Source organism: Cydia amplana, chromosome 2, assembly GCF_948474715.1.
Source record: "Cydia amplana chromosome 2, ilCydAmpl1.1, whole genome shotgun sequence".
In the NCBI taxonomy this organism is placed as follows: Eukaryota; Metazoa; Arthropoda; class Insecta; order Lepidoptera; family Tortricidae; genus Cydia; species Cydia amplana.
In genome coordinates, this window is record NC_086070.1 from 5595263 (window position 1) to 5615451 (window position 20189).

The following is a 20189-nucleotide window of genomic DNA, read 5'->3' on the forward strand; positions in this document are numbered from 1 at the left end:
CATATTATGGACATCGTATGACATTATTGACATGTAAATAGCAAACGCAAATTAGACATTATTAATTAGCATATAACTTTTTTAGCATATAACATATAGGTAAGTAAGAAAGAAGATGAATATTTCAAATAAACAAAAAATATAAAGTACTTACTTCTGGTCTTATTTATAACATTCAAAATTCAAACTAGGTAATTCGCTTTATTACGCAAAGGTACATAGGTAAAACTTGCACTCATTGAAGCAAACACTGATTTTTTTTTCAAAAAGGTACCTTAAACGAAGTCATACACAATTTAAATTAAAACTACACATATGATATACATAATTATTATAAGTAGATACCTGTACCTACACTCGAAAATGCTTGCAGTTTACATTTTTGTAAACATTCACAAAATTAAAGACATTGACAGTCACTATGGGTATGCTGATATATCCAGGCAGCGTGGTCTATTATCCTCGTGTAGAGCGGACTAGTGACTCGGTCACACGATGCCGACGACACGACACCCACCAGCCTGAATGAGAAGCCGGGGTTTCTCTGCATGATAGGGGCTCCTACATCTGCCTAAAATCAAAAGCTGGTTCAAGGATTGATGGTGTCTATCTAACAAACAACTACAAATGTAATACTCTTTGAACAAATGCGTTTTTATATGAACTATGGAAACGGATTATATCATTTATATCGCGTACCTATAATAAATGGTACCTATAATAAACTCAAACTTCTCCTACTTACTCATTAAATATGAATAGAATTGAGTTAAAAACATGAATCAGTCCCATAAGCCAGTCAGGATCGTAATACTATAAGGAGACATTCTTAGCTTAGTACTATTAGATGCGAGTTTCTGCTGATCAAAATATAATATAATATAATTTTCTTACCTCGCAAATAATATTCCGTGCACTCAAAGGTCCAAGGCAACCTTTATCAGGGGTCACTAAATTAGAGTCCACAGTGACCTTTAAACAGGACCTTGTAGGAAGAATAGGAAGAGTGGCAACTCTCGGTGTACAAGATTCATTGTTAGCCGTGCCAGTCCATGCCACTGTCCAAGCCACTTGTCCGGATTCCGGCGCTCCTGATATTATTACGAGTATATGTACAAATAATAGGTTTACGGTTAACATTTATTAAAAATGGGTCATGTACTCATTAACGCAAGTCTCATTACCCTTAAAATATAGAGCTCCAAGCTCTCAGGTTTGGACAAAATTTATTTGTTATTTGAGAAGTAAGTATCTCTACCCTAACTTGCTTGCTCCTTTCCTCCTGCCTTTTTTCATCTATCAAAGAGTTTTTTCTATTATAGTATTAGGAACTCACCGTAATGAGGCATGCATATCGGTGCAATAAACCGGCCGAATGGCACCACGTGCCTTAGCTTCAGCAAAGCAATATCGTTGTCCCGGTTCGTCGGTGAAAAACCAGGATGTATTATAATATCTGACACACTGGTGTTCAGAACCGGGTCACTGCCATTACCGCAGCGGTCGTGAGCTCCCAGAGTCACGCTGACTTCGTTAAACGATTTTCTGAAAAAAATTCCACCAAAAATTTTGTCAATTCGTTTAACACTTAGGTTCTGTGGTCCAATAATATATTTCGGACTACCTACTGACCTGCTTGTTACAATTTCTGGCATTACCAAGCAATTACAAAATTGATTAAACTAACTAGTTACAGTCAGCAATTTTGGACCAATGATATTTAGTCGCATTTAAGGCATTTTTCAATTTCAAATGAAAAACGCAACTACGGAACCCATATGTATATAGAGTATTTACTTGTATCAGTACTCAGCAAGTTCTCAATTATTATTTTTTTGAGATTATTATATTCAGCGTATTTTACCTATCGCCTTACTGGTATAAAAAAAATCCTACAGTGAAATTCTTACCCATAGAGCGGTGATGCGGCGGTAACAACATGTCTATCAGATATGAGGGATCCACCTATGCTTCGGGAGGCGACATTCACGGCAGCAAGCCACGGGAATTGATGGGCGGTGGTGGCCTCACCGCCCAAAAGACGGCCTGTTCTAGAATACTCTGACAGGTACCTGTGAGGAACGCCACATCCTGAAAATTACAATGATTTAAATAGCACCAGTAACGATTCCGATGATTTCCTCTTATACGCCGTCTGACGTCTGAGGGGCCGGGCACAAATGAGAATTATTCATGCCTGCAAATGGGACCTGGGATGGGGATGGGAACGAATCGTTCCTATTTGTGTCCGCCCCTCACACATGAGGTGGGAACAAATGGGAATACATCCCGATTAAGAAATATTTTAAACATTCCATAGTTATCAACCAAACGTATTTTTGTTAGAGAGCATTGTTTAATGTAAAGGCGGGCTTAATTTAATACTACTAAATAATTCAAATGAAATAAGTCAAATAAGTGACTTACTGCAGAGGCAAATTTTCTGGAATCCAAAAACATATCCAAACAATCCACCTGATATGTGTAGAGCTCCCTACAAAAATCAAAACATTAGTTTTAGTAGTAATATGTTTTTCTAACTCCATAAACAACGAGCAATTTAATGCCCCTACTCTTACTAAAATCAGACAAGATTTTTTTTTTTTTTTGTCATTTATTTTACTTTTATAAGTGGATTTAGGATATTACAACGGCTTATTAAGATATTTAAATTAGTAAATTGAACCGCCTCTTTGAATCGGAACTGTCATTGACATCAATTTTGTCATTTGTCCCAGTTAGAAATAAAATTTACTTAATTTTTCATTTGAAATATCTTACAAAGCTGTTTAAATACCACATTGCCACTTGTAAAAGTAAAATAAATGACAAAAAATAAACAAAAAAAAAATCTTGTCTGATTTTAGTAAGAGAGTAGGGGCATTAAATGGCTCGTTGTTTATGGAGTTAGAAAAACATATTACTGATCACGACTCAAATGGCACCCTGTATAATAAATGAGTTTTTAAATTTAAAAAAAACATTACTTACCTACGTTTAAAGATAAAATTTTCCTAAATACTTACAATGTTTCAAAGGTATTAAAAGTGGGCTTTACGGGGCTATACTTACCACGAGATGAACAAAATATGCACCAAATAATAAAGGGAAGATAAACATAATTATTTTCTTACAACGGCAATTTTTCAAACTTAAAATGAACTAGATCCACTAGTCTCAAGCTTGAATTGTGCTAAACTGAAGTAAATTTAGGCATCAAACAAACGCAAAACAAACTTTCCATTTTATATGCGGGTCCTTTATTTTATTTATTGACATACTGATAAGTTACAAGTTAATACATATTACGCACTATTCTTTTTTAACACACATTCTAACACATTGACACATTTTATGAGTTAACATTTACATATTTATTTATGTCTTCTTTGAACATATTTATGCAAAAATCTAAGGACACCGCGACTCGGGACCGATTTAAAAAAATATTGTTTGTCAATAATTTAATCCGCCATTAAAAAAAATCTAAGAATATAATAACGTCAAATATTAGATAATAGTCTGTTTAATGTATACTGTTTCAAGCTACATAACATGATTAGTTATGTATCAGAATTTCTACCACAATTAAATTTATATCACGTCTGTTACTCCGTAAAGATGTCATATGCCACTGTGCCAAAATATCGGAAACTCTAAGCGAGTTCAATATAATATATGTATGTAAATATATATAAATGTACAAGGTAAATATATATAAATGATTAATCTGAGCAGAAGCATCCTTGACGCGCATTATGCCGGATCCAGTACAGGTACTTGGTGACCCGCGTGTATACTCCAGGGTAACCGGAGCGCCCGCATCCGATACCCCAAGAAACCACTCCTGAAATTAATGCAGAAAATTTATTTCGTAACTAAATTTATATGGGTCGTTCTCGCATTTCGTGCAAATCGGTGTTTTCGGAAATTTACCAAAAATGTGGTGGCGTTTTCGAATATCTGTTAATGCAAGGTTGTAACATAGGGCCTAAAGTATATGTATCTCCAATGAACAATTCTAAAAAAGTTAGTATTTTCTTTATATGTACAATTAACACCCAATTTTTTCATTCATCTCTATATGTAACGCGTGAAGATATAACTTTGACCTACATTTTAACCTTAAGATACTACAAATAGAAAATTCGTTGTTTGTGCAATAAATGACTTATTTAGTTATGTTTTAAATCGTATAATATTAGAAGCTAGAAATAAATAATAAAAACTATACAGCCTTATAAGTGTATGGTTCAAGTAATTTCTTCATTACCGACGCGAGAAATAGATTAACTATATTTTGCTACATAGCGAGGGTATATAGCGCCTACCGCCGATGCAACACATTGTTCGTCAGTCAGTTGGCCGCATGATCTCGTAGCGGATGCCCGTGTGCCACTGTTAGCGAAAATATATACGATCTCTCGGGTCGGGAAGGAGTGTGGTTCTCGATAGTCTTCATCGCCATCGCGTGATTTATACAGTAAGTAGCAAGTGTACATTATTATAATTATACGTAATGAAGTGTTTTAGTGTCGCCTTTCAGATGGTTTATTCTGCAAAATTAAGGTCTGATGCCAACTGATGTAGGCGACAAAAACTTCCAAAACTTCATTCATATCGGTTTCATTCACTTCTTTTCCTTCCAATTTTACTGGGGAAGGTAATGAATGACTTAAGAAGGTAATGATAATATATTCGAGGCAGTGCATTTAATGAAAAGAGGCTTAGTAATTATAAATACTACGCTGTTATAAACATTTAAAACTGTATATGATAATAGGGGAGCCTTTGTAGTCTAAGATGGTCGACCTTCACCGATATGTCTGACGGATGAAACTTACATATTATGAAAGAAAATATGTTCCTGAACATAAATAAATAGGGTTGCTTAAAGAAATATGGTCAAGACTATTTTTAATTATTTTTTGAAAAAAAATTTTTTTTTTCAAATTTCACCGATCTGTCTGACAAACAAAATAAGTTCCAATGGAAAGTATACAACTTGTACAATATAAATCAACTAGGTTGCCTATCTTTTCCCGGTCACTATTATGTGGTTATAGGGTTGCTTGCGAAAATCCGATCACAAATAAGGGTTGCCAGGCTTTTAAATAAAATAAGAAGAGAAGACTTTTAGCGATAACTCATAAACGGCTTAACTTATCAAGTTTGCTTTAATTTTGTTTGAATGAGTTTATTAAGCACTATTTTTATGATTTTTTTTTTCATATTTTTGGATCGATTTTTCAAAAGTTAGAAGGAATAACCGTTTTTTGTTCTTTCTAAATTATTATTTCCGAAATGATTCACTTTATCAAAAAATGTTGTTTGCAAACTCCTATTTATTTTTAAAGACCTATCCAACGACACCCCACACTATAGGGTTAAAACGATAAAAATAAATTACATAGGTACAAAACGCGAATGATTTAAATATATTTTGTCTATGCTAATTTTTGAAAATTTGAAAACTACGTTTTATGTGATATGGTGCGCAGATGTTCAAACCGACTTAACAAACACTTGGGGTTGACAATCTCGACTTATAATGATGATAAGTAAATGGTAAATGTACCATCTAGCTTGAACATTATAAGTTGAGATTGTCAACCCCAAGTGTATGTTAAGTCGGTTTGATCATCTCCACAGTGCTTAAGACACATGTTTTTAATATTGTCGATTTTAATTGGTGTTAATTTTCTTGAAATACAGTTTTTTTATATTCGATTTCATAAGTTTGTTTCATTACCGTCCACAGATAAAATTACCATCTCGGCCGATTTCATTACCAGCGCGTAGTTCATTACCAGTAGCCTTATTAAATGAAAAGTAATAAGGTTACAAAGGTGCCTTTAGCAGAAAAATGTTAATAAATGAATCCACAAATTGACGAAACCCAAAAGTTTACCATTTAAAAGAAAAATTACAAATCGAGAGAATCTCACCGATTTGCACGAAATGAGAGAATGACCCATATATGATAAAACAAAATTGTAGAACTCTGTGTTCAGTGCTCAATAAGTTTCTGGCCAAAGTTTCAATTTTTAAAACACTCTTTGTGCCGTAATCTGTATTTGAGGAATTATCTATGAAAAGGGCGCCGCATAGCGTCGCGCGGCATTGTATTTATATCGGAGCATCGTTCATAATGGCGTAAGCGCCATCGACAAAAAAGGTCCCTTTTCATAGATAACGTCACATTTAGCTGTATTTATTTGTAGAGTAAGACCAAAGAAAGTCTGCAGCGCTAGATTAAAAGTAGTTTTTAAAAATCAGTATGCGACAACACCACAGAAAATGGATTAAAGAGTCTTGATACTTGTGAAATTTCTACCATATTTACCGTCTATGAAAAAATTAAGCTATACAGCTTAATAGCATAGCATACGCACAGCTTAATTTTTATGGTAAAATAAATTTCATTCCAACAATAGATGTCACTATTAATATGTAGACATATACTAATATTGATAAATAATATTGGGAGAATGTGACATTTGGCTTCATCAAAATTAATAAGCTTTTGTAATATCCGCGACGGCGGTAAATAGGTACAGAGGGCCTACCGCGAACACCGAAGTTCTCAATATGCGGGTATCTTTCTCTTTTACTACCATTAAGGCGTAATTAGATTGAGAGAGATTGATTGATTGCGTAATTGAATTGCCCGCAATTTGCGAACAAAAGTTTTCGGAAAAACGAAATAAACCATTAAAACAATAAACATATATTAAAAATAAATTTTAGCTTTAACTAGTAGGTACCCATGCCGTGAGCATAAGCATGGAGTTTGTGGGTTCGAGCTCAAAACCCGGCTAGTACCTATGAGTTTCTCGAAATGTTAGAGGAAGTTCATAAGCAGGTATGCCTATACCTATTAGGTGTGTCCAATTTGCTGTGAAACCTTAGTCTAAACCAATATTATATTATCTAAGTAGGTACATATGGTGAAGTATTAAGATGTTTCATTCCACTTACCCGTCATCAACTCCAAATTTTGTAAACATTGTCGTTTTTCAGCTTGAATCGCCTCGTGCTGACTTTTTACAAGTGTAAAATTATTCGTCATGCGGAAAAGTAACTCCCGCACGCCGGTTTTGTAAGGTTTCACCATGTTTATTCCGTTCATCACAAAACACAAGGAATATTTAAACGATTTTGACAAACATATACCATAGTGCATGACGTTTACTGACTGCTAAAAAACATTGCCATATGTAGTTTTTTAATTCGCTGTCAAATTATTGCGCTGCAGACTTTCTTTGGTTTGACTCTAAAGTTTTGACCTTTGGTCTTTTTACCTAAAAGCTCGTAGCGTTTGTCTCTCCTTTCGGCTGCCAACGGCCCGCCGCTGTCACCCTGGAATATAATGTACCTATTTTAAGTGGGTAATTTTCAATTATAAATTACCTAGTGTCTATGTAAAAGAAGTAAATTTCAACAATTAACTTTCCCTTTCAAGCCTCGAAGGATATTTCAACGTCTCACATGTGCATGGAACTCGCATATATGCCACCGCGTTGGCCAAGGACATATTAGGCTAAATTGCTTCCCAACTTGTGAATTTAAATCTCACCTGACAAGTGTCTTTCATCCCTTGGTCAGGGAAGCCGGCGCACAGCATGTCGTCAGCTATCATGGCTTCCTCGTACTTGGACTTCTTGCAGACGTCGTTGCTGAGGACGGGCAGCTCCACGTCGTTCAACACGCAGGAGTGGTTCTTCTGCTCGGTTACTGAACCCCAGCCCGCTGCTATGGCCTTCACTCCTACGTACGTGTTATCTGCCAAGTGCAATATTGTTGCAAAAAATTAACAATTCCTTTTGAACAAATCAAATCAAAAAAATCTAATCCAATGTACTAAATCAGCTGGTGTCCATTTCTTATATTGCTGTCGTCCAAGTTACTGAAAAAAAAAGCTTTTACTCGTATAGGCATCTATGCACACCCATTATCTCTGCCTTAAAACTTATCAGGAGCCCGATTCGGATTTAAAAACTTGTTACGGTTTGATCTCATTTAGATACGACAAATAAAAGTTGTGCGTGAGATACAGACCAATTCAATGCAATACACACATTCACGATCGTCAAGGTCGTATCAAAACCAGTGCAGAGCCGTAACAAGTTCTGAATAGGGCTTAAGGACAAACTAGAAGTTAAGTTAACAATAACATACAGAGGCCCTGCCGCCAAAAACGAAAATCTCAATTTCGTTATCTGCCTCTCCTGCCACTGTAACATGGAAGAGCGGTAGAGATTTTCGTTTTTCACGGTAGCAAACTCAATATTACCGTCACTATGTGGCAGACAGATAGGCTTGATCGTATCAGTAATATTAACAGGCTGGTTGAGCCGCAACAGCGCGATGTCATGCCGGAAAGTGGTGTATGTAAAGTTGTGGGCGACGATCCTTGTCACGAAGCGCGTCTCGGGGCGCGTGGTCTCGTTGCAGCGGTTGTGTTCGCCCAGGGTCACTTTTATCATAAACCACATCAACCTGCAAATAACACCGTGATATCGTCCCCTTTACTCTAGAGGGTTTACAACACCTAATATGTATCTATGAAGAGCTTCACAGATTCCCATAATGGAATCTGGCAAACGGTCATAAGTAGCTACAAATTTCATGGCAACTGTTTTTATTTTTCATTTCTCATGCTCTGAACCTGGCTTATTGCTTCTATGAAGCGAGTTTCAATTTGCAAGGGATACCTACGTTTTGGCCCTAATAGAGTTTTACTTTCAGAGTTCTTTTTTTTTTCATTTTTTAACGAGATTAACGTAATTGAAGTTCCATCAAGCCATACCTAACTTTTGTGATTGTTGCAAAGTTCACGTGTATTTTAAAATTGTCGTCGAAGACAATGACCATACAAAGACCAAAGTAAATTTCCATTTATAGGTCACAAAAGATTTGTAAGTAGGTAGTATAAATATATTTTTTAAAGTAAGTATGAAATAATGAAAAGGCAGGTAAGCCGCGGTAGATATCACAATACCGATACCCTTTAGTGCAGTGCGCAGCGGTAAGCACATAGCGATCGTTGATGAGTATACCCCCGCAGTAGAACTTCTGGAAATACATCAATCGCGCCATCCAGGGGAACTCGTTCACCACCGTCTCAACGCCCCCCACTATTCGGGAGGCTTCGTTGCGTTCACCACACCCTTAAAATACATATACATATATCGTATTTATTATTCAAATGTACGCAACTCTGTAAAAATATATAAAAATATATCTAAGAGATATCTTCATGCTGTTATTTCATGCCATTATTGTAACGTACAAGAAGTATCTCTAAACTGCTTTGTTTTATATTTTTTAAAGCAGGTACGTATTACTAGGTAAAATCTTGATAGTAAAAGCCGGCCAAGAGCGTGTCAGACCATGCTCAGAGTAGGGTTCCGTAGTTACCCTTCTGTTACAATAAGCTGAACGAGTAAATATAAACATTAAAACATTAGTAACTCCTATCATGTATATTATAAGCAAAAGGGAGTAACTTTGCAGTTTTTACCTAGAAGGGAAGACTTTTTAAAACTCTTTCAAAACTCAATAATGGCTTAACCGATGAAGTTCACCTATTTAAAGTCTTTATTAAGCTTTACTTTCACGTTTAGTTTCATATTTTTTGAACCATGGTTCAAGGACTTAAAAAAAATTAGAATCGATTATTTCCGATACTATTTTTGTTATTAAAAAAATAGAAAATCCTATTAGTTTTAAACGACCTATCCAACGACGCCCCACACTATAGGGTTGGAGCAAAAAAAAACATGGACATACAGGAGAGTAAAATATTTTTATAGTTTTTATTTTACCACTTTGTCGTCATTAACATATCTATGCCAAATTTCAGCTTTCTAGCACTAACGATCACGGAGAAAAGCCGCGGACGAACAGACAGACGGACATGGCGGAACTATAAGGCTCTCTAGTTGACTACGAAACCTTAAAAACTGGCAATAACTTAAATATGTTGGACATTTATTGCTATGTCACGGTCTTTTGTTTCTTTCAAATGAAACATAATAATGATGCATGGAAAACGGTAAAACATGTTACAAATTAATAATTTTCCTTACTTACAACTACATGCAAGGTGTAATAATACATGTTACATATTTATATATTGTAATATTTTATATGCTAGTTTTTATTCCAATCAAATATATTAACTATACAAGATAATTTTACAGAAACAAGCAAGAAAATATGTACTTACGACAATTGCATTTAGGTATTTTTTGATAATCTTCATCGTCTTGAATATTCTTTAATAACTCTTCATCAGCTTTTATCTATTGGGAAAGAAAATATGTTTTTTAACTATAATACATGATATGTGTGTATTTTCAGACAATAAAAACCATATGATTAACAGGATGTGAAAACATTATGAGAGCATTTCGTTACTATATAGTCAGCTGATACTTATTAGTCTTATTAATAATAAATAATAATTCAGCCTTTATACGTCCCACTGCTGGGCACAGGCCTCCTCTCATGTGCGATAGGGCTTGGGCTATAGTCCCCACGCTAGCCCAATGCGGATTCGGGACTTCACATACACCTATTAGTATTAGTCATATTCCTTTACTGATTTAAAATTTTGAAAACCCCGATTCTGGGATTTCCATCGATAGGTGCTTAAATCCATACATCTATCTAATTATACTCAGCAAGTTCAAATTTCATAAAATAGTAACGAAAAACTAAAATGTACTTACTGTGAATGCTAAAACAAATGCACTTAAGAAAACAACTTTCCACTTAAACATATTGAAAACGAGCTAGCAGAGGTTGATATAGAGATATTAAACAATTGATTTTGTTTTCATGTCATTCACAAACTTATAGGACAGCGTAAATCTCAATTTACTAATGTCACTTTATTGATAGACTTTATTGATGATAATTATTATCAAACGCTGACCCTGCCTGCTGCTTTTGCCTGACATTCGACACTCAACTAAAACACACTGTCACGAAAAGAGGCATACAACTATTAAGTATTTCACTTGTGACACTTTTGAAAATTCAAATTAAACTACATTAACAAATAATTTCGGGAGAACCGTGTATTTTCCAGGAGATCTATAGAGAAGACGCGCGCGCATCCCAAGGGAAACTGAGTCCTGCGTCCGCTGCGGTCTAGGTCGAGGGCATTGCTCCCTGCACTTACTATGCAAGAGCAGGGACTAGTAAATATTCAAGACGACTAAACTCCATACAATACCGCCTTCCTCGCGCGCCTTGTTACTTTTTTTCATTTTATAATACGTATAAAACCGTATAAAATTTCTGACCTACTGCTATGCCTTCTAAAAGTAAAATCCGACTTTATTGGCCGCTGTCATATGCACAAAAGTACAATTAAAGCATAGTAAAAGCATTTACGCGTATTTTTTTATCTAGTTTTAAGATTTTTAAGCATTTTCTGAGGACTCTAAATGCCTTGCTTACCTATGCTTGAAATCTGTTTTTCTGACTATAACTGTCGCAAGTCCAATTTAACGTTTTGAAATTATAAGTTTCCATAGGATGGTAGTTTTCATACGCGCAAATAACTCATCTTCCTCGCGTTGTCCCGGCATTTTGCCACGGCTCAGGGAGCCTGGGGTCCGCTTGGCAACTATCCCAGTAATTGGCGTGGGCACTAGTTTTACGAAAGCGACTGCCATCTGACCTTCCAACCCAGAGGGTAAACTAGGCCCCGTATTGGGATTAGTCCGGTTTCCTCACGATGTTTTCCTTCACCGAAAAGCGACTGGTAAACATCAAATGATATTTCGTACATAAGTTCCGAAAAACTCATTGGTACGAGCCGGGGTTCGAACCCGCGACCTCCGGATTGCAAGTCGCACGCTCTTACCGCTAGGCCACCAGCGCTTCTAACTTCTAGAGAAGTGGCTATGTAAATAATCTTTTGTTGTATGAAATAATCTAAGTGACCTAAGTGAATTAACTTTTATTTTAAAATGCGTTTAATTATTTAAAGAGCCAACGTGTATTAAGTAAATGCTACATCTTAAAATACCTACCTACTTTTGACTATGCCCTTTGTCTGAAATGCCATCTAGCGGAGATCACACAAAAAAAAATACTCCGCCCATTAAAAGGCCAATAAATAAATGAACGACGCGATAAATAAGCTACATAATTCTTTCTGTTCCAGTATTCTGGTGGGCGAGTGAGTCGAGTTCCCAAACAAACCAGTGTTTCTCAAACTTTCAAAGATAATTTTCAATCACCGCTTTTTGCTATTTTACAAACTGCGAATTGTACGTTCGCGTCAAATCTTACAAGCTAAATTAGACCCACTTCCCATTGTTCGCTTGAGCTGAAACTTCACGTACATGATTTTAAGTTGGTTGACTATGCAATAAATGGTACCATCGAGCTGATCTGGGCGCAGGAGGTGGCCAAAGGAACTCTGTGATAAAACAACGCAACCTAATTATGTTTTGGTTGGTTATAATTATTTGATATTTACCAGTCGCTTTTCGGTGAAGGAAAACATCGTGAGGAAACCGGACTAATCCCAATACGGGCCTAGTTTACCCTCTGGGTTGGAAGGTCAGATGGCAGTCGCTTTCGTAAAACTAGTGCCCACGCCAATTACTGGGATTAGTTGCCAAGCGGACCCCAGGCTCCCATGAGCCGTGGCAAAATGCCGGGACAACGCGAGGAAAATGATGATCTACAACATTGACGATTCTCGCGGCGTTTTATGGGGGCTGCCAGTCTTCTTTATTTACTGGACTCTGACAAGAGCCTTTCCTAAGCAGGTCAAGCAAGTAAGATGCTGCGACTAGTTATGCAGGGCTCTAAAATAACACAAGTAGATTCAGTGCGCCACATGCTTGAAGAATGCCCCGCCTGGGAACTCAGCCGAGCCGTATTACACCAAGAAGTGGGAGCCGACCTCTCGCTGCCAAGCGTTGTATGGGCGATGCTTGACAGCGAGAGGAGTTGGAGAGCTGTACCCTCCTTCTGCGAAGACATAATTTCGCAGAAGGAGGCTTCGGAACGAGAGCGAGAAAACGATCCGAAAGCGCATCCGCTCCGTCGACGTAGGCCAGGAGGTCGCATGCGCAGACGCAGACGTTATGCGCATTTGCTACCTCCGCCCTAGTAGACCCTTGTGGGGATTGGGGAATCACCCGCTATGGTAGTACCATTGAACGGGGGGCACTAAACTACTTAATGCCCCATAGAGCCTGCAGTCCGGTTGCGGGCTGCCCGCTGGAGCGTCGCAGTTGAATGCACACCGCGATCCTGCGCCGCTCCGTTATAGGCGGAGGTGGCACTCGTTGGGTTTTTAGACGGTAGTAGGTCCTCGCCTTTTAGTCCGTCATACCCGTCTTGCTCCCCTCGAGACGGGATGTGTAAAAGCATTTTCCCAACGTAAAAAAAAGGGCTCTAAAATAAAGGTGTGAAAATTAGAAGGCGTGAAGGGAAAACTATTTATTTAACTTAAATATAGCTATTTTGGCAAGTCAAATGGCAACTTTCACTGTCATCAAAATATCTAAGACTCAACTATAAATATATTATCATTTAGGGATTCAGTAGATTTTACTAAGAATACATAGCTATTTTTTTACTGTAAGTACACTATGAGCATAATTTCAACATTAAAAATAGCTATAATTAAAATAGTTCTCAATACAAAATACTTTTTAGCAATTTTTTATCATAAAAGAAACTAAAAATTAAGGCGGTTTGACTCCTCCGACATGTGACGTGATACTGTCATCGTTTTGATACTAGCCAGTCCGAAGTTATAGAGTTAGTTTAAAATGATTTTAGCGAGGTCTGATTTAGTGTTCCCACACTATTGGTCACTGAGGTTTGGTGTGACGTCCCAAAGGGAGATTCTACTGGTCGGTACAGTAACAGGCGTCGTCGGTGTTGTCTCTGATCCAGTCCAGATATTTCGTAACCCGCGTGTAGACGCCCGGATACCCAAGCCTTGCACAACCGTAGCCCCAGGAAACGATACCTGGGAAAATATATTTTTATTCACCTTTCAAATATAACAGAATGGTAATATTTTTTAAAGAGTAGGTTAGAAAAAAAAATTAACTTTTATATAATTATATTGTCGCAATTGGTACAAGAATGTAGGTTGCGGGACTAAACATGGCTTTCTTTTGCTTAAGACAACCACCATATCGATATAATGGAAAAAACGTGAGTATAGGTGAACTGCTCTCAATATCCACAAAAAAAAACTATTTCACTCTGAATGTACCTACTAATTATTTAGTAGGTTATGTTATAATATAAAACTCACCTATAAGTTCATAAACGTGATCTGAATTTTCGGTTATAAGAGGTCCACCGCTGTCACCCTGCAAAAAACAGAACAGGAATTAAGTCGTGATGAGGAGAGATCACACACACGATAATAATCGTGTACAGTGACAAATTTATGATTGATTATGATGATTTTGAATGGCTAAAATGACATAGGTACTTACGTAGAACAACAATAAATTTTATGACTTTTATTGCTCATTAGTATGCATTTCAAAACAGAAATCCATATCAAATCGAGCAATTTATAAGATTAAAAGCAAATAAGTAGGTACGAGACTAAGGTCCGCACCAAACTGAATGACAGTTTCATTCTGGACTCATTTTATCAGCAGTATGCTTAGTAGCTTTAACTCCCTCAATGAATTAGGTGTACGTATACGTTTGTGGACTTGTAGGCTAAACGCCTTTGGTAAACTTACAAACCTTTACAATTCTTTTTGTTGCAAGGTAAAAATTGCTATGGCAGCATTTTTTGACAGTCGGACAAACAACTTTTAACTATCAGATCCATTATGACACTTCTGGAGTTGCAAGGACCCGTAGCAACGATATCCAAATACCATCAGGAGGGCCGCTTACCACCATCGTGGTGTAAGAAATACCAAACGTAATTACTAAACAGAATAACTATACCGTAAAACGGGATGAGTAGGTTTCGCGGGGAGAGGTGGGTTATGAATGGGGAGAGAAGGTTTGAGAGGGGAGTGAGAAGGGATTTTAAGGCTACTGCTACAAAAATAATGTATTCCAATTTAAAATGGAGCTATAGTAATACGCATAATAAAAAAAAATTGATCCAACAATCTTCCAAAATCACCTTTGAATGAAAACCCCTCTCACACCAAATACGAGGCACTACGGGGTGAGGTGGGTTTTCCTCTTTATCGTCAAAGTTATGAAATTGAACTACCCAAAATAAAATAAAAACTAAAATACAAACGTCCGGAACACATATTATATACACCATTCAGTTTTCATATGTAAAAATAAAATGTTATCGAGGTTTGAATTTCAGTTTTGACCCTACTCACCCCATTTTACGGTACATGAATATAAATTTTATCACAGCTTGTATTAAGGTCACTGCGGGCAAGACCGTCTACAAGGCAAGTCCGTCTACACGTTATAACTTTTGAATTAAGAGGCGTATGCCGCTTTGGAGTCTAGTCGATTAATCAGTTTTGCGCGTTAGTTCCCTCACTCTAAAACAGATGGCGCTGTGACAACCAATTTCAGAGCAATCCGCCTAAATAAGTCATTTCGTGTTTTGAACTCGAAGTCATAGTTCGACAGCCGTTCGAAAAAATTTTGTTAAAAATAGTTTTTGAAAAGATTGTGCATCAGAAAGTACCTATATAAGTAGCATAAGAACCAGTTATCTTTATTCTGTGTTTAAAATATCAGAAATAGGCTTAGTTTTGTAATTATACGTTCCACCATTTATCACATTAAAATTTTACTAAGTTTTAAAGTCCGTCTATTCTGTACAAGGCAAGTCCGTCATATGCCGCCGGACTTTCGTTAAATCAGAGATTACCAACTGTTTTTGTGACTTTAATATTATAACGATTTGATAAGGTATCGACAAATCCGCCTGACATTGCGCATGATGTTAGTTTCCTATATTTTCATCTCAGTAAATTAAAAGAAACTAATAAAGTACATTTTAAAATTTCTATTGGTCTTTTATTTCGGAAATCCAAAAAATAATTACGTGTAATTATTAGCCATAAAAGGTTTACCACCCCATTTTCGTAGTTTATGCCGGACTTGCCTTTATATTAGAAAAATGGCGTTTATTTCGAATCTGAACCCTATATTAACAAGTTGAAAGTACACTTTTCATTGTCTTGATTCATTCTTTTTAGGAATTCGACTACGAACATATACGCACCCATAGATTGGCTGATATCATTACTAGACGGACTTCCCTTAAACTACAAGGGAAGTCCGTCTACTCGCCGTCTTTTCAAAAATACTAATGTTTTTGCTTAATTTATGATTAAAATGATCGGTCACTATGGCTAAACTATTAATTATTAAATTCTTCATCGTATGCGATTACAAACGGTAACGTAGGTGAATAATTAACGCAACTAGATCACTCCAAAGTTTAAAAAAAATAAAGTATGCCGGTCTTGCCCGCAGTGACCTTACTTACAGTACAAGCATCTTTATGTGCCGTCTTCGGGAACCCGGCGCAGAGCATCGCCTCCTGGATCCTGGAGGCGTTGTACTTAGTGTTTCTGCACTCCTGGTTACTAAGGACAGGTAACTCGGCCTCTAGGAGCGTGCATGACCAGTTTTTGGTCTCGCCAGTTGCGCCCCAGCCAGATACTGTTGCGATGGAGTTCTCGTAGGATCTTCCTGTGGACACCACGTAAAATTAAAAAGAAGCAATTGCGAATCTGACATTTATTCATACCTACGTAATTAAATTGTTTTCTTAGAACTTTGTAATTTGCGATAATGAGGCCATGTCCATGTACCTGCACCTGCCTCAATACCTATACTTAATCTACACAGCTTTTGTGAAATTATTCTTGTTAAATTCGTACAGGCGTTTCTTAACTAAACCTACCTAATACCAATAGCATATGATAGGATAGGACATTCACCATTATAAGCTGTCCTATTTGTGTCTCATCCGATAGCCAAAATCGAACAGGACTCTGATACTGCTATCTATTGTTTTGGCGGCTAGACGACAAGTTTTTTTAATGGTAGGTATCCGTCCATCCGATTTGTTTTGAGGATCAAATTCAAGATATGGGACCCAAACACAAAATACAGAAACGACAGTCAAAGTCTGACAATCGTACAAAACGGTACGTATCGTGACGTCATGATCACGATCACGAACCTGTCTTAAAGAGTGGAAAACAAGAAAATTGCTATTTCGACCGTGAAATATCATCCTGATTCTATGAGTCAAATTTACCTTGATACTTCGGCAAGCACACGGGCCGGACAGCGTGGGAATACGTAACCGGTGAACTGATCTTCAGCAGGGCGATATCATTGCTCAGGTCGGAGAGAGAAAAGTTGTGGGCTACAACTTTTGTGACGTAACGGGTGATAGGTCTCGTACTTTTGTCGCAGCGATCGTGCTCGCCGAAAGTCACTCGGAACATAAACCACATGAAACTGAGAATAATAAAAAATGTCTCACTTTAAATAAGAAGGTCTAGGAAGGCTTTAAATAGTGCTGATTATGAAACCCATGCAAGCAAACGATCCAAATATAATCCCAATCGTAACGAGTTACTGAAAAATTGTCTGTAAAAAGTTAAAACATAGTTGCTATAATCCGAGGACCACCTGTGTTGTACATAATTGCACAGCAAGGTTACAACTTAAGTCAAACATAATCTATAGGTCTACCGTTTAACTGAGGTGGTTGGTAAGAAGTTATGGTTATGGTCAACTACGACCTGGTTGAAGGCTTGGCTGCACGAAGCTGATATGTGTTATATTAAATAAGTTAACATCTTGACTTATTTAATATAATACATATCTCCGCGCAATTTCTTTATCAACCGTCTGAGATTATTGAACTAACTATGATTACTAACGTAATATTAAAAATAAGTTAATAACTCAATGTCTGAGACAAATGGTAAAGTTATACTTTTGTATTTTCTCTGTTTAGTGGTAAACTGAACAATTGTTTTAATATTTTTATTTATTGTTATTTTTCCACACTGACCCCTTCAAACAATGCGCGGCGGACACGACGTATTTGTCATTGATAAGGGAAGCCCCGCAGCCGAAGGAGTTGTGGTAGATGAGCCGCGCCAGCCACGGGAAGGCGTTCGTGCTGGCCGCGGAACCGCCCACGATGCGAGCCTCTTCGTTACGTTCGCCGCAATCTGAAATTTTTCACAATTATAATTTTATGACGAAAGCAGACACGTGGAGTGATGCTAATATTTTCACCGGATATCAAATCTTCATCATCATCTTTCTAGCATTGTCCCGGCATTTTTGACACGGCTGACCCTGAGGTCCGCTCGGCAATCGTAAAAGTATCACAAGATTTGGCATATTTTGTATTTTAATTATATTTCTGTTTTATTTTGTTTGTACCTAATTGTAATTTTAATTTATGTTACTATGGACTTTGTCTGAAATAAAAGAATTTCATTTTATTTATAGGCACTAGTTTTTAAGATACCGACTCATCAAGCGGTCATGACTCCTATCCAATCCAACTGAACTGAACTTTTGAGATTAATAACTAATCTGACGCTTAGATGGATTAAAAGCGAATCAAATGTGTGTTGACTAAGGACATGCAAACCAGTTAAAAATGAGTATGAATATTTATAAAAAATTACCATGGTATATTTTATACCGGTTGCATTCCGTAGTGTTGACATCTGACCAATAGGTATGAGGTGCAATTAAGGTCATAATTAATATATAAATATGTTTCCTTATCCATATCGACATTCATCGATTGAGTAAATATTCACTTCTATTTATTAGGTACACATTCAATATTTACGATACTGCAGTATACTTTCGACTAGACAATTTGGGAAAAATCTCTCTTTATATTTAAGAGCTATGCTCTTGTCGGTGGAGTAATCGCCACTCTTCTCTTTTCTGGGCCAGCCTTTTAACTCCCTCGTATGACACGACAGAAACTCTATCTTTTATCTTGGGAAAAATAACTATTAATAAATAATATTGCCTTCGATTAGCGCGATAGCCACTCACATGATTCCGATTTTAACAAAAGGTGCCCTGAACTGCTCTGCCATTTCGCAGATACGACGGCACAGTGTCATGATATTTTCAAAAATCGATAACTTTACTTCTGCTAAAGCATTTGCAACGATTCTTTTGGTTTTTTAATGATAAAGAAAGAAAGAATTTATTTTACTACTATAGCATTGTGCTGTTATAATAAAAATAATTATTAAAAATTCACAAAGTTGACCCAATGAAATAATGTCCGCGTTATAGTAGAAAACTATTTTTAATTAAAAATCTAAATCGATAACGTATCTTTTTTTTGTATTCAATTTAAAGAAGACTTAATAAGCTTTTAATTGGTACTAAACATCTTGATAGCTCACCTATGAAATTGCCGAGTAAAACTAATTCAAATTCCGATAAGAAACTTTCGAATTGCTCAATCTGCTGTGAAACTATATATTATGTTCATGATTTTTTTGTGGCTAATTTAGACACTGAAGTACTAAAATATAGTAAAAAACAGTTTAAGACACTAATAATCTTGAAATAAAATGCATAACTTATGCAATTATAACGATGATAGTAGCTATATAACTTAAAATAACAAAAGAGTATCTACGTACCTACTAAATTTTGGTGTTTTTATAATTGCCGATCACCAACAACCGAACTAACTTATAACTACACTAATACGTTTAATACATCCACCATAACACACACTTCACAACATATTATGCACAATAAACCAATAATAACTATTAACACATAAAATTATACTGATTACAAACGTAAATAAGCCGGTAAACTGACTTCTTCCATCTCAAAAATAAAGATGGCTACCCATTTAGGGTGGAGACACAACAGCGCGCGGTGCAGATGTTCAACAGAAATAGGAACTTTAAAATTGTAATACCTAATTAATTATTTATTTAATCGTATAATTATTTAGTTTATTCAATGTAAATAGCAAAGAAATATTAGTAAATACAAATTATAAGTAAGTAGTAAAAAAAATCCCAAAACGCGTATGCAACGCGTCTAGTACACCACATGCCTTACGATATGCAGAAATGCTTTAAGCAACCACAGTTGCCGGGTTTGTACTTACAATTTACCGTCACATGTTTTGATCGCTAATCCTGTGT

At 36.5% G+C, this 20189-nt stretch overlaps 2 protein-coding genes across 2 annotated transcripts; both read right to left on the reverse strand.

Annotated features, from left to right (window-relative positions):
• Nucleotides 1–400: 400 nt before the first annotated feature.
• Nucleotides 401–3244, reverse strand: LOC134656029 (vitamin K-dependent protein C-like). Its single transcript, XM_063511547.1, has 5 exons — nt 3238–3244; nt 1911–2091; nt 1337–1545; nt 895–1091; nt 401–571 (listed from the first exon to the last, which is right to left on the reverse strand). Exons 1-5 carry the CDS (start codon nt 3242–3244, stop codon nt 401–403), a joined length of 765 nt encoding a protein of 254 aa, XP_063367617.1.
• A 456-nt stretch (nt 3245–3700) lies between these two features.
• LOC134656038 (transmembrane protease serine 9-like) lies at nt 3701–18213 on the reverse strand (the record flags this gene model as incomplete). Its single annotated transcript, XM_063511556.1, has 13 exons — nt 3701–3847; nt 7305–7362; nt 7580–7785; nt 8297–8502; nt 9011–9173; nt 10235–10310; nt 10740–10781; nt 12406–12445; nt 13897–14017; nt 14312–14369; nt 16499–16704; nt 17279–17484; nt 18047–18213. Coding segments are annotated over 13 exons (1671 nt in total), but the record flags the coding sequence as incomplete, so codon positions are not given.
• Nucleotides 18214–20189: the final 1976 nt, after the last annotated feature.